Here is a 15,158-nt window from a genome sequence, read left to right as displayed (position 1 = left end):
AGGGCACTAGGTTGCAGAAGGGTGCTTCAGCTGATTAAGCAACGAGACCCAGATTTAATCAAGGGGGGGAATTAATTGGTAGATCTTAGAATTAAGAGCATACCTCTTAACAACACACACACCTCCAGGCTCCTTCATGCTGGGGTGTCACAATAACTGGGAATTGGGGTGGGACGATTACAGATGACCTTCCTTATAACAACGATATCTTTCATTTGCCAAACTCTCAGGTATCTCACACTTCCTTCAATATCTCAAAAAGTCACCTATATTGACCTTTTGTAACAGGCAAATTTATTTACATGTAATTCATTCATGAATGCATTAATTTGCTTAAAGACAGATCGGTCAAAATACTTTAGTCAGCCGGTAGCTCTGATTGTGTTGGAGGTGATGTGAGATAGTAGAATCATTCTGTTGGTGGGGTTTGATCACCTGAAGCCACAGCTACCAAGTGATGAATCTATTATCTTTAAACAGGACTGGAGTCTCGGCCTTATCTTTATGGCATAGAGGCAAGCAAATGAGGAACTGATATATCACTATTCGGTGGTGGCTGGTGCCCACTGGCACTGGTGGGGCAGAAGGCAGGGAGACCAACAGCAGTTGCAGCCAGAGCCAACTAATTCTAGTTTTGTCCCCATTCTCTTCCCTGCCGAGTTCTGTAAGGGCAACACTGAGTCGGAGGAGGAGGAGGAGGAGGAGGAGGAGGCTGACAGCCAGGGCCACCCCCTGAACTGGATAGATAGGTGGTGGTTGGATCAGCCCCACGGGTGCTATTAAATCATTAAATATCATTCAAGCAGATGAAGCACAAAATAAACAGGTTTCCCCATTTTTATTCTGCCATCTGTTTTCCTGGGAGCTTTACTTTTGGTCTTGTAGCCATAGCTCTCCAAAATGCCATAGTCCTCTCCCACAGCAGGGTCAACTAACTCTCAGACGTCTCCAATCTCTTAAGGCCCTCCTCCTATCCACCAGGCATTGCAGGTTCCTCATATGGTTCATCACTGAGGTAGGTTGGCTGTGAACCTTCACTGATCTGCCTATCACTCAGGTCATATTGGCTCAGCTCAGGTGAATAGCTATCTCGCCTCTGGGCTGCTTGACCATCTGTTCCAGGCTTTTGAAAGGAAGACTCGTCTGTCTGCTGAGTATGAGATACCACCAGCCTGCCAGTTCTAATATTGATCCAGCTTCCTTCTGGCACAGAAACAACACTGTAAGTCACCTTTGATTCATGATCCAGATCAACATATGTATCTACGCTCAGCAGCGTAGTTGCGCTCTGGTGGTTGCTTATCACTTTCTCATAAGGATCCTGCATTTCTTCCCAAGGTTGTACAATGCTGATGCTTGATGAACAACTTTCAGATTGTACACTGCTAGAGCAGGAGTTTTCGCCAGATTTTCCTACAGATCGCATCACATCAGATTTCAATGGTTTTGTACTTCCAACTGTATCGCTGCCATCTTCCACAGCTCCTCCATTAACACCACAAAGTGAACTTTTGTTTGTCTGCTGACCATGACTGAACAGGAACTTACCAGTTTTTCTGTTCAGCCAGATTCCATCTTCTAGAGAAATTATGCTATATGTCTGCTGAGCTGCATCTTCACCTTCTGTGTATGACGATAAGCTCCCAAGTGTTCCTTTGCTTGCAGACTCATCAGGCTGCTGGGTTGGATTTCCTAACGTATTCCATATGGTGTTACTGAAATGAAATTCATCACCCAAAACCTGCTGGGTTTTGTATTCCTGCTCCATTTTCAGCTCTTTGCCCTGCAGGCTTCCCTGTCTAGACTGTGACACCCCTGCCGGCTGGCTGCCCCGTCGGGACGCCTGAACCACTGCCTGCTGGCTGCCCCGCCGGGACTCCTGCACCTCCGTCTGCACCTCTGTCTGCTGGCTTCCCCGCCGGGACTCTTGCACCGCTGCCTGCTGGCTTCCCCGCCGGGACTCTTGCACCACTGCCTGCTGGCTGCCCCGTCTGGATTCTTGAACCGCTGCCTGCTGGCTGCCCCGTCTGGATTCTTGAACCGCTGCCTGCTGGCTGCCCCGCCGGGACTCTTGCACCACTGCCTGCTGGCTGCCCCGCCGGGACTCCTGTACCTCCGTCTGCACCTCTGCCTGCTGGCTGCCCCGTCTGGATTCCTGCACCACCGCCTGCTGGCTGCCCCGCCGGGACTCTTGCACCATCACCTGCTGGCTGCCCCGTCTGGATTCTTGCACCGCTGCCTGCTGGCTTCCCCGCCGGGACTCCTGAACCTCCGCCTGCTGGCTGCCCCATCTGGATTCTTGCACCGCTGCCTGCTGGCTGCCCCGCCGGGACTCTTGCACCACTGCCTGCTGGCTGCCCCGCCGGGACTCCTGCACCTCCGTTTGCACCTCTGCCTGCTGGCTGCCCCGTCTAGATTCTTGCACCACTGCCTGCTGACTGCCCCGTCGGGACTCCTGCACCTCCGCCTGCTGACTGCCCCGTCGGGACTCCTGCACCTCCGCCTGCTGACTGCCCCGTCGGGACTCCTGCACCTCCGTCTGCTGGCTGCCCCGCCGGGACTCCTGCACCTCCGCCTGCTGACTGCCCCGTCGGGACTCCTGCACCTCCGCCTGCTGACTGCCCCGTCGGGACTCCTGCACCTCCGTCTGCTGGCTGCCCCGCCGGGATTCTTGCACCTCCACCTGCTGGCTGCCCCACCAGGACTCCTGCTTCTCCGTCTGCACCTCCGCCTGCTGGCTGCCCCGTCTGGATTCTTGCACCGCTGCCTGCTGGCTGCCCCGCCGGGACTCCTGCACCTCCGTTTGCACCTCTGCCTGCTGGCTGCCCCGTCTAGATTCTTGCACCACTGCCTGCTGGCTGCCCCGTCGGGACTCCTGCACCTCCGTCTGTACCTCTGCCTGCTGGCTGCCCCGTCTGGATTCTTGCACCTCCGCCTGCTGGCTGCCCCACCAGGACTCCTGCTTCTCCGTCTGCACCTCCACCTTCTGGCTGCCCCGTCGGGACTCTTGCATCTGTGCCTGCTGGCTGCCCCGCCGGGACTCTTGCACCTCCGTCTGCACCTCTGCCTGCTGGCTGCGCCGCCGGGATTCCTGCACCACTGGTTGCTGGCTGCCCCGCCGGGACTCCTGCATCTCCGCCTGCTGGCTGCCCTGCCGGGACTCTTGCACCACTGGCTGCTGGCTGCCCCGCCGGGATTCTTGCACCTCCGTCTGCACCTCCGCCTGCTGGCTGCCCCGTCTAGATTCTTGCACCACTGCCTGCTGGCTGCCCCGTCGGGACTCCTGCACCTCCGTCTGCACCTCCGCCTGCTGGCTGCCCCGTCTGGATTCTTGCACCGCTGCCTGCTGGCTGCCCCGCTGGGATTCCTGCACCACCACCTGCTGGCTGCCCCACCGGGACTCTACCATATCTGGCTCTGGAACCCCCCTCTTTTGGCTGTCCCATTGGAACTGTGGCATATCCTCCTGTATGCACTCTCCCTGGGATGGTGGCATCTCATTCTGTTGGCTCCTCACTGCAAGTTTGTTTTCAAGCTGCAACAGTTCTCCTTCTGCTTCTTCAGGAGACATTAGGGTTTGGGCTGCAATTAGCTCTGCTGTTGCCCCCTTATTCTCAGTTGGAAATTCTTTCTTACACGTGAGCTCCTGCTCTACTTCATCTTTTACATCACTCTCAGATCCAGGCTTACTTGGTTCAGGTGCAGCACTCCTATCCATACTTCCTTTAGATGCACGCCTTAGTTTTTTTGCTATATAATCCTGAAGCCAGCTTCCCTCAGTTTGTTGACTGCTACAAGACATTAATGTGCCAGTTTTTCTGTTAATCCAAGTATTTATCTCAAGGGAAATAATACTATATGTTTGTTGAGCCTTTGCAGAAAAAGAAGTTTTCCGTTTTGTTTGACTTGTCTCACTTGCAGCAGCACTTGGCACTTCAGACTCTTTTTCAGCACCCAACTTGGCTCTGGTCCCAAGTGATTTGTCACTTTGGGATTCAGGCACAACGGACTGCTCACTTCCCCTCCGGGACACTTCTGCAGTAGGTGGTTGGCTGTCTTTCTGAGACTCAGGCAGGGTGCAGAGTTCACTTTGCTTCCGGGACTCAGGCACAAAGGGCTGCTCAGTTCCCCTCCGGGACACTGCTGCACTAGGTGGCTGGCTGTCTTTCTGAGTCTCAGGCAGGGTGCGGAGTTCACTGGGTTTCCGGGACTCAGGCACAAAGGGCTGCTCACTTCCCCTCCGGGACACTGCTGCAGTAGGTGGCTGGCTGTCTTTCTGAGATTCAGGCAGGGTGCGGAGTTCACTTTGCTTCCGGGACTCAGGCACAAAGGGCTGCTCACTTTCCCTCCGGGACACTGCTGCACTAGGTGGTTGGCTGTCTTTCTGAGATTCAGGCAGGGTGCGGAGTTCACTTTGCTTCCGGGACTCAGGCACAAAGGGCTGCTCACTTCCCCTCCGGGACACTGCTGCAGTAGGTGGCTGGCTGTCTTTCTGAGTCTCAGGCAGGGTGCGGAGTTCACTGGGTTTCCGGGACTCAGGCACAAAGGGCTGCTCAGTTCCCCTCCGGGACACTGCTGCAGTAGGTGGCTGACTGTCTTTCTGAGTCTCAGGCAGGGTGCGGAGTTCACTGGGTTTCCGGGACTCAGGCACAAAGGGCTGCTCAGTTCCCCTCCGGGACACTGCTGCACTAGGTGGCTGGCTGTCTTTCTGAGTCTCAGGCAGGGTGCGGAGTTCACTGGGTTTCCGGGACTCAGGCACAAAGGGCTGCTCACTTCCCCTCCGGGACACTGCTGCACTAGGTGGTTGGCTGTCTTTCTGAGATTCAGGCAGGGTGCGGAGTTCACTGGGTTTCCGGGACTCAGGCACAAAGGGCTGCTCAGTTCCCCTCCGGGACACTGCTGCACTAGGTGGCTGGCTGTCTTTCTGAGTCTCAGGCAGGGTGCGGAGTTCACTGGGTTTCCGGGACTCAGGCACAAAGGGCTGCTCACTTTCCCTCCGGGACACTGCTGCAGTAGGTGGTTGGCTGTCTTTCTGAGATTCAGGCAGGGTGCGGAGTTCACTTTGCTTCCGGGACTCAGGCACAAAGGGCTGCTCAGTTCCCCTCCGGGACACTGCTGCACTAGGTGGCTGGCTGTCTTTCTGAGTCTCAGGCAGGGAGCGGAGTTCACTGGGTTTCCGGGACTCAGGCACAAAGGGCTGCTCACTTCCCCTCCGGGACACTGCTGCACTAGGTGGTTGGCTGTCTTTCTGAGACTCAGGCAGGGTGCAGAGTTCACTGGGTTTCCGGGACTCAGGCACAAAGGGCTGCTCACTTCCCCTCCGGGACACTGCTGCAGTAGGTGGCTGGCTGTCTTTCTGAGTCTCAGGCAGGGTGCGGAGTTCACTGGGTTTCCGGGACTCAGGCACAAAGGGCTGCTCAGTTCCCCTCCGGGACACTGCTGCACTAGGTGGCTGGCTGTCTTTCTGAGTCTCAGGCAGGGTGCGGAGTTCACTGGGTTTCCGGGACTCAGGCACAAAGGGCTGCTCACTTCCCCTCCGGGACACTGCTGCACTAGGTGGTTGGCTGTCTTTCTGAGATTCAGGCAGGGTGCGGAGTTCACTTTGCTTCCGGGACTCAGGCACAAAGGGCTGCTCAGTTCCCCTCCGGGACACTGCTGCACTAGGTGGTTGGCTGTCTTTCTGAGACTCAGGCAGGGTGCAGAGTTCACTTTGCTTCCGGGACTCAGGCACAAAGGGCTGCTCAGTTCCCCTCCGGGACACTGCTGCAGTAGGTGGTTGGCTGTCTTTCTGAGATTCAGGCAGGGTGCGGATTTCACTTTGCTTCCGGGACTCAGGCACAAAGGGCTGCTCAGTTCCCCTCCGGGACACTGCTGCACTAGGTGGCTGGCTGTCTTTCTGAGTCTCAGGCAGGGTGCGGAGTTCACTGGGTTTCCGGGACTCAGGCACAAAGGGCTGCTCACTTCCCCTCCGGGACACTGCTGCAGTAGGTGGTTGGCTGTCTTTCTGAGATTCAGGCAGGGTGCGGAGTTCACTTTGCTTCCGGGACTCAGGCACAAAGGGCTGCTCAGTTCCCCTCCGGGACACTGCTGCACTAGGTGGTTGGCTGTCTTTCTGAGACTCAGGCAGGGTGCAGAGTTCACTTTGCTTCCGGGACTCAGGCACAAAGGGCTGCTCAGTTCCCCTCCGGGACACTGCTGCACTAGGTGGTTGGCTGTCTTTCTGAGATTCAGGCAGGGTGCGGATTTCACTTTGCTTCCGGGACTCAGGCACAAAGGGCTGCTCAGTTCCCCTCCGGGACACTGCTGCACTAGGTGGCTGGCTGTCTTTCTGAGTCTCAGGCAGGGTGCGGAGTTCACTGGGTTTCCGGGACTCAGGCACAAAGGGCTGCTCACTTCCCCTCCAGGATACTGCTGCAGTAGGTGGTTGGCTGTGTTTCTCAGGCTCAGGCATAACAGGCTCTTCACTGCCCATCCAGGACTTGGGCACAGCAGGCTGGTCACTATCCAGCTTGGATTCCAGCACAAGGGACTGTTGGCTACCCCTCTGTGAGTCAAGCATGAAGAGCTGTTTACTGCTCTGCAGCAACTCAGGCACAGCGGACAGATTACCTGTCTTCTCGGGTCCAGTGAACTCGGGCTGTTCACTGTCCTTTGGGATTTCTAGAGCAGCAGCGTCCCTCCAATTCTCAGGCATGCTGGGCTGTCCAGTGCTCCTCAAGTACTCTGGCATTTCACTGCCTCTTCGAGATTTGAGTCCCATTAACACTTCACTGTCTTTCTGAGGTACAGCAGACTGTTTTCTGACCAGCCAGGGGTCATCTTCCATAGGCTTCTCAATATCCTTCCAGGCAGGTGCTTGTACTTCTTCTTCAGACTTGGGGCAGGTTGATTTTTGAACCCCAGTTTCACAACTTGTCATCATTTCTTGATCACCAAGCTTCTTTTCTTTCTCTCTATTAGCCTGGAGCCAACTGCAATCAGTCTGCTGACTGAGGTTTCTTATTAATTTGCCAGATCTTCTGTTTAGCCAGGTAGATTCCTCAACTGAAATGATACTATATGTTTGCTGAGCAAATGAGGCCTTTTGCTTCAGTGGTGCTGTCTTACTATCCAAAGAAGTGGGCCCCTCGGTCTCAGTTTCACGATCCACCTTGCATTCTGTCTCTTGGGGCTTTTGGTTGTCATGCTGGGAGTCCTGCTCAATATCCTGTTGATTAGGTTGGGGGCATACTTCCAGTTCAAGTGGGGGACTGCTCTGAAAATTCTCTTCCTCAGCCTCCAGAGGAGTTTCCCCGAGATCTTCCACTGCAGTGAGGATATTGCTATAACGGAACTCTTGAATTTCAGCCTGCTTGCTATTGCGGAGGGAATCTAGCAATTCCAGAGGGAGGCTACATCTGCGGAATTCTTGTACCTCATGTTGTAAATGAGCTGGAAGACTGCCACGGTGGAGGTCTTGAACATCAAATTGCTTGGTGCCATTGGAGGAAAGTTCATGTGGGAGGCTGCCATGGTAAATCCCTGGTGCTTCAGAGGGCTGGTTGCCCGAAGAGGGATCTTGTAACTGAACTGGAAAACTCTCCTGATCAATTGTTTGCAAGTTAGACTGGCGGCTGCCATGGCGGGAACCTTGCAATTCACTTGTTGCACTAATTGCTGAACTGCCACGGCTATCTGTCTGTAGACTCTTTTCAAACAGTTCTCTTTTCAGAGATTCTGCACTATCTGTCTGCTGTGCCTGGTCAGTTATATTTCTGTGCATTTTTTTCAGTCTCTTTATTCTTTTATCTTCTGGCATTTGGTAGGACCCCTGTCTTTTTGGCAGCTGGTTGCCAGTCTTGGACTCCTGCTCTTTTGGCTGTTGAGTAATGTAATAAGATTCTTCTGCTAAAGCCTGTTGACTAGTTTGCCTTGATTCCTTTCCCTCTGGCTGCTGAATGCTGCAGCGAGATTCGTGTACTGCATTCTGTTGCCTACCTTCTATTGATTCCTTTCTCTCTGCCACTTGTGGAATACTGTGGCGAGACTCGTTTGCTATAGGTAGTTGACTAGCCCGTCTTGATTCTTGCCCCTCTGGTTGTTGAATACTGTGGTGAGAATCTTGCGCTATCAGCTGTTGACTAGCTCGCCTTGATTCTTGCCCCTCTGGTTGTTGAATACTGTGGTGAGAGTCTTGAGCTACTGGTGGTTCTACTTTTGTATTTGCGTAAGCAGCCCTGCTTATTGCAGCCTCATGAAAAGGACGCAGAATTTCTTCAAGTGTTTCTGGGCCCCAAACAAAACTAGTTTGCTGACTGCCAGATATCATTTTTATGCCTGTTTTTTCGCTGATCCAACACCGTTCATCCATTAATTCAGTTTTGTCTAAGGCCTTACCTTGGGAAGATTTTCTGCTCTGCGGATTCTGGCCATGAATGGACTGCTGACTGCTACGCCGAGATTCCAGTTTCTCATATCTGGAGTCTTGCACAACAGGTTGCTCTGTCTCTTCAAGTAAACTAATAGCCTGTTCCTGGCCTAGGATGTGAGGGCTGCTGCTGCGGGATTGTTTCCTAAAAGATGTTTCACTCTCTGGTTGGCACATCTCATTGCAATTCTGTTCCTCAGCACCTAGCATTTCTTCATTTCCAGGGATTACTTGGTCAAATGCAGGTTCAGAGTCATCCATTCTTCCTTTCACTTACAAACTGCTACAGTAGACACTTGAGGTCCACAGGTGCAGATTTGGCAAGCCAAGTATCTACCTCTTGCCAATCTCCACCTTTAGTTTAAAAAGCTATAAAGGAAACATGAGAGCTACCTTGTCTGATCCCACTTCACGGGGGTTGTTTTATTCTTTTCATCAGGGCTGCAACTTGTATGTAGATGGCGTCATTGTCTGGATGGGTGGCAGACTTTTTTTGTTTCTTGTTTTCTATTTACAGCCGGCTGGAATCATGGCCCTTATGACAAAACAACAGCCCTGGATTAGGTGGTCACCAACTCTCCCCCTGTAGTGGTCTTCATGTTCTCACTCCAACTGCCTTTGTTCTAGAAGCTTCAGTAGCAGGTCTGTGACATCACTGCCTTTTCTGCTCCAGCCATTCATACGATAAGAAGGCATTACTCCAGGGCTCTAGAACTGGGCACAGACTTCTTTGTGGTTGCCATTCAGGCACAGAAACTAAGCCTTTGGCTGTTCTAATAGGCTGGACTACAATTTGCTTTCTATGGAAACTAACTTTAGGAGGAGGTAACTAATAACTATTTCCATAAATGGAACTCTTAAAGTGTGGTGTTAAGCTTGCTCAGCTGGTTTAGGGATTGGAGGGTTGGTCACCCTGTTGATGGACCACGTTGCTGAACAGTGGTCAGTCAAAGAAAAGCTGGTGTTTTTGTCCCTAGGCCACGGCGTGACTGATATGAGGCTTGAAGGTCAGATGGTTTCAGGCAGGGCTTGCCTGGGATCAGCATTCAATACACAGTACTGTACACATCTAACAACAACAGTGGTCTCTCTTTTCCATGTGTATGTGTTTCAATTTCAATGTCAGAAAGTTTGTGGCTTAATACTATGCCTAAAGAAGTAGGCATAGTATTAAGCAATAAACGACCGTGTATTTTATAAGGACACCCAAACAAACAACAACAACAAAAAGACATTGCCCCAAATGAACTGAAGAGATGAGAAACACCAGAGAAAATCACCAATGCAACTAACAGTTTTGCAGGGACCCAAAATGGGAACCATCACAATTTATAACGCACAAGGACCTGATGCACAGGGTTATTTTGTTTTTTAAAAAAGAAAACACTGTGGTAAGAAGTCACAGGTAACAATACCTGGTTAATCTGATTCGCTGCCAAATAACAAATATTTCATGTGTTTTTATTTTATTTATTAAATTTGTATACCAACCTTCATCCATAGATCTGAAACTCCACAAAATTAAGTTCTGGAATCATAGCTCTCTGGACTTTTTTTTAAAATAAGTTGCTATGGAGCATGTACCAGGACCTCATGGCACACCTCACTGACAGGGATCTACCTTGGTGTAGGACTGCAGGTGGCCTGCAAGGCTTTGTTGGAAGTTTAAGCTTTGGGAGTCCTACACTGCAAAGGCTGCGTTGACATTTCCTCATGCCAGAGAATTCTGTTAGATGTGTTAGCATACCTGCATTGTACTTTATTCATCTATCTATATGCATGGGAAAGTTATTCCTCATTTTTTAATCAGTCATGACAAAGCTTTTCCTGCAGCTAATCCCCACACAATTTGACATTAACTTTTGGCAATTAATCACATTAAGCAGTACATGCAACAGTATATTCAAAAATAAAAGCAATGCCTTCAGTAATACTGTAATTTTTAGAACTGATACTTTTCCTATCCAGGAAATCTTCAAAAATACCCATCATGTACATTTACCTCCTGTACAAGTTTGTCACAGTTGAATACAGTTATGTTAAAAGCCTGGGTAAATACGGTAAATATGTTTTAAACAGCTGGTGAAAGCTCACCACATTAGGTGCCTGCTATACGTCATTGGGGAGCTCATTCAACACACATTCAACAGGGGCCCACTGCAGAGAAGGCCCTTCTCCAAATTGCTAAGAAGTAAACCTCGGTAGGCTTTGCCAGACCTCTGTAGGCTGAGGGCAACCTCCAAAGATTTTAGTGAACAGGCAGGTCTATATGGAATAAGTCATTATTTTAACATTATTTTAGATAAGCTGGCCATAAATTGTTTAGGCTTTTCCAAATTAATAACAACATCTGAAACTTGGCTCAGTAGCACAGTTAACCTGAGGGAGGGAGGCTGCAGGGCAAATTACATTCCATCATCTTCAGACCACATTGGCCCTGAGAAAAATGAAACAATTAATCCTGATATAAGAAACGAAATAACATTACAAACTAAACCTCAGTAGGGGAAGCCCCAGATGTAAACTCAAAATTCCACTTCACCAGTTATAAATCCTGTAACAGTAAGAGCTAGTGAATACTAACACCAGGAAACTCCAGGTTACATCCCTGCTTTGCCATAAATCTCATTGGGTGAGCAACAGTAATTGTACACATCTGTATTTAGTGTCTATTCCCTGCATCATCAGCATTCTCTGTATATGTCCCTTTAAAAACTGGAGCCAAGTACAGGACCAAGGAGTCCAAGACTCCCATCCAAGACTCTCATCCCGTGAGTGATTTGATGACATCTTTATATTCATATGGGAGGAAACTAGGATGTTAGACTCTTTTAACATGTTTAGTTCACTTGCAAACTGTGTGCCTCACTTTCTACCCCTCTTGCAATGAACAGATCACACAGTAAGCATAAAATGCTTTAACTACAAAATGTTCCAAAGGTCAGATTCATGCATTTAATGTAGCAGCACCAAGGAGAACACAGGCAGAATACTCTTGGGTAGAAAAAACAGAAAGATAACTTCCAACCCATGCTCGAAGCTGGGATCAAAGCTAAGACACATCCTTCCTCATAGAAGAAGAGTCTGGATTTAATATTTAGTAAGAGCTGTTCGACAGTGGAATTTGCTGCCAAGGAGTGTGGTGGAGTCTCCTTCTTTGGAGGTCTTTAAGCAGAGGCTTGACAACCATGTCATGAGTGCTCTGATGGTGTTTCCTGCTTGGCAGGGGGTTGGACTTGATGGCCCTTGTGGTCTCTTCCAACTCTATGATTCTATCCCGCTTTATCACTACCCTAAGGAGTCTCAAAGCAGCTAACATTCTCCTTTCCCTTCCTCTCCCACAACAAACACTCTGTGAGGTGAGTGGGGCTGAAGGCAAGAAGAGAGAGGACAGGAAGAAAAGACTTCACTTCCCCTTTATCAGAGGAGGAGTGAGTCTACAAATCTAACTCTGTAGTCTTAACCCCTTCCTGCACTAACTAGGACTCATACATAGTTATGTTTGGCTGCAATTTTCCACAAATATTTATTAGATTCCTTACCTGCACTTCACCATTAGTTCCCTGCACGGGTTACAACAGTTAAAAAATACATTATAAAAAAGCTAAAACATATTACAATGAATAGTCCGGGGGTGTGTGTGTGTGTGGGGGTGTGTGTTAAAATACATATTTCATGTGTCAAAGATGTGCATCTTCAACATCCCATAAAAACTACATGAAAGGGCTGGACACACCTATGGAGAGGGAATTCCACCACTGGGGAAACCCAGCCAGATGGGCAGGTTATAAATAAATTATTATTATTATTATTATTAATCACAGAGAACATGCTCCCAGGCAGCTGTCCCACCCAAACTACCAAGCAGACCCTTCTGCCAATCTTAACACCTGAGAGGGTCTGTAGGGAAGGAGGCAGTCTTTCAGATATTTGCATTCTGAGTCACTTGTGGCTTTAAACATTGTGATCACTGTGAATTGGGCCAAGAAACAAACTGGCAATCAACCCAGCTGTTTATACTATGAATACTGCTCATTCCATACCCCTACTTGTCCCTGTGTTGGCAACTGCAGGATCCACAGGGCCTGTGCCTGGATTTAACCCTGGGATCGTCAGCTGCTAACCTCTAGTACACTTTTATCCAAATGTTAACAAAATACAATGCCACGTTTGCATTCACCTCATAATAATTTCTACTACAGCTAGCACGGGGGACCTGTAGCACTGCAAATGTTATTGGGTAACTCCCAGACAAACTGTTTATTGAATATTCATCCTAATTTGTTTCCAAAAAGTTTACAGGGAGGTTAGATGATGACAGCAAGTACAATGTGCAGTAGCTGTGGAAAAGGTAAATTCCATGCTACGGTTCATTAGGAAAGGAACCAAAGATAAAACTGTCAATATAATGTCATTATACAAATCTTATGGTGTGGCCGCATTTGGAATACTGTGCACAGTTCTCATTTAACAATGACACTGTAGAGTTTGAAAAGGTTCAGAAAAGGGCAAGCAAAATGATCAAGAGTATGGAGGGACTCCCCTATGAAGAAAGGCTGCAGCGTTTGGGACTTTTTAGCTTAGAGAAAAAGGCAAGAGGTGATATGATGGAGGTGTATAAAATTATGCATGGCTTGGAGAAAGTGGAGTGAGAAGACTTTATCCCTCTCTCAGAACTCAATGAAGCTGAATATTGGAAGATTCACATTACATAAAGGACTCATTCACACAGCATAGTTGAACTATGGAACTCCCACAGGAGGCAGTGATGGCCACTAACTTGGGTGGCTTTAAATAGGATTAGACACATTCATGGAAGACAAGGCTATCCAAAGCTACTAGCCATGATGTTCATGTCCTGCCTCCACTATCAGAGGCAGTACACCTCTTAATACCAATTGCTGGGAATCAGAGGTGGGCAGAGCTGCTGCACTCATGTCCTCCTGCTTGAAGGTTTCCCATTGAGGCATTGGGTTGGCCACTGCAAGAGCAGGATGCTGGACTAGATCAATCATTGGCCTGATTCAGAAGACTCTTCTTATGTTAACAGTTTACTGAGCATTCATTCTGATTTGTTTGCAGAAACGTTAGGTGGCATTGTGTCAAGCAAGAGCCATTCCACACTTTCCAGTGCACTTTGACCTCTGCTTCCTTACTGCAAAAAGTCTTGTGGAGAACTCCCAATCAACTTTTAAGTGCACAACCTGAACCTGCAGGTACACGACTGGCTCTCACCCCAAAATAATTACAGTCTGGAAGTGTCCTTGGAGTATAAGGCCTGTTAACACTATGGGCCATGCCGGCTGTCTGCTGGAAGGTGCCCTAAAGAGCCCGATCAATATTCCATCTGCGCTGGAATTTTGGAACAGCCGAAGCTGCCCCCTCCTAGGGTTGCCACCTTGTCCCAAATGTCCATGTAAAAGGCTCTGAGCCTGGCCTTGGCTGGGGAGGGCGGGTATAAATAAAAATTATTATTATTATTTATTATTATTAAAATGCTACATTCCGTATTGATAGTTTTGTCCTGAATTTCAGGTCTTCTCTCTCTCTCTCTCTCTCTCTCTCTCTGCCAAGTTAGGGATCCTCTCCAAATGCATGAGCTTGAAGGAGTGTGTGAAAGGTTTTAAGCTCTGGGTAGCCAAGCACAGCTTTACAAATTCATGTATGTCTGTGTGCGTGTGTGTGTGACAAATTCCAGAGGGGTCATTCTGTGAGGCTGCAATAGATTGTAATGGATTACTTTGAAGTCACTTCAGCACCAGATAGGGGGGAAATCCCCCCACCCCACCCTGTATTTTGCCAGAACAAAGGTGGCAACACTAGGTAAAGGGACCCCTGACCATTAGGCCCAGTCATGGCCGACTCTGGGGTTGCGGCGCTTTATTGGCTGAGGGAACCGGTGTACAGCTTCCGGGTCATGTAGCAGCATGACTAAGCTGCTTCTGGCGAACCAGAGCAGCGCACGAAAACGCCGTTTACCTTTCCGCTGCAATGGTACCTATTGATTTACTTGCACTTTGACGTGCTTTCAAACTGCTAGGTTGGCAGGAGTGTAACACTACTCCGTCCCTAAATACAGTGGTACCTCGGGTTAAGTACTTAATTTGTTCCGGAGGTCTGTTCTTAACCCGAGACTGTTCTTAACCTGAAGCACCATTTTAGCTAATGGGGCCTCTTGCTACCGCTGCACTGCCAGAGCACGATTTCTGTTCTCATCCTGAAGCAAAGTTCTTAACCTGAAGCACTATTTCTGGGTTAGCGGAGTCTGTAACCTGAAGCGTCTGTAACCCGAGGTACCATTGTACCCCTTTATAGTCCTAGGCCAGGATAGCTCCCCAACGCTCGCAAAGCAAAACGGAGAAGCCTGCGGGACGACGTCCCCGCTTTCACTTTCTGCAAAGCTATTTGCACTCCTTTCCCCGCCCCTTTTTCCCCAACGCCGAGGAAGAGACGAGCCTGCGGTCCCGCCCTCTTCGGGCCCCGCCCCCTTTTGATTGGCACCCGCCTCTAGGTTTCCTCCCCTGCCTTTCCCCTCTTGGGCCGCTAGAGGGCGAGGCGAGGCCTAGCTCGAGAGGGAGGGGGGGAAAGAGTGAGGAGGAGAGGGGAAAAAATAAAATACCAGAGGCCGGCCGCTGCGCCTGCGCAGTGTGTCCGGGACGGAGGCGGCCGCGGCCCAGGCTTGGGAAAGCGGAGCGGCGGCGGCGGCGGCGGCGCCTGCTGCGGCTTGCGGCGGGGCCGGCGGCCTGGGGGA

At 50.0% G+C, this 15,158-nt stretch overlaps 1 protein-coding gene across 50 annotated transcripts; it reads right to left on the bottom strand.

The window, feature by feature from the left end:
- Nucleotides 1–823: 823 nt before the first annotated feature.
- LOC309349653 (uncharacterized protein) lies at nt 824–4,118 on the bottom strand. 50 transcript variants are annotated; one of them, XM_081875945.1, is made up of 5 exons: nt 2,984–4,118; nt 2,204–2,935; nt 2,115–2,167; nt 1,934–2,078; nt 824–1,885 (listed from the first exon to the last, which is right to left on the bottom strand). In XM_081875945.1, exons 1-5 carry the CDS (start codon nt 3,800–3,802, stop codon nt 971–973), a joined length of 2,664 nt encoding a protein of 887 aa, XP_081732071.1. In that variant the 5' UTR covers nt 3,803–4,118; the 3' UTR covers nt 824–970. The 50 variants fall into 50 exon arrangements, with proteins under 50 accessions (XP_081732071.1, XP_081732077.1, XP_081732087.1 ...); XM_081875951.1 differs by having other exon boundaries at nt 2,115–2,131; XM_081875961.1 differs by having other exon boundaries at nt 2,115–2,125; nt 2,270–2,935.
- Between the last annotated feature and the right edge of the window lie 11,040 nt (nt 4,119–15,158).

The sequence above is a fragment of the Podarcis erhardii genome, assembly GCF_964252035.2.
Source record: "Podarcis erhardii genome assembly, chromosome: 1".
Classification (NCBI taxonomy): domain Eukaryota; kingdom Metazoa; phylum Chordata; class Lepidosauria; order Squamata; family Lacertidae; genus Podarcis; species Podarcis erhardii.
This window is presented reverse-complemented; position numbering and strand designations above follow the sequence as displayed.

Bases quoted from the DNA above. Each gene is read 5' to 3' on its own strand.
- LOC309349653 (XM_081875938.1), bottom strand. From the start codon at position 3,802: ATGTCTTGTAGCAGTCAACAAACTGAGGGAAGCTGGCTTCAGGATTAT. The intron at 2,936-2,983 runs GTGGAGGTGCAG...GGCAGCCAGCAG, and splicing joins CCCGACGGGGCAGCCAGAAG to GCGGAGGTGCAAGAATCCAG. The intron at 1,886-1,933 runs GTGCAAGAGTCC...GTGCAGACGGAG, and splicing joins GGGGAAGCCAGCAGGCAGCG to GTGCAGGAGTCCCGGCGGGG.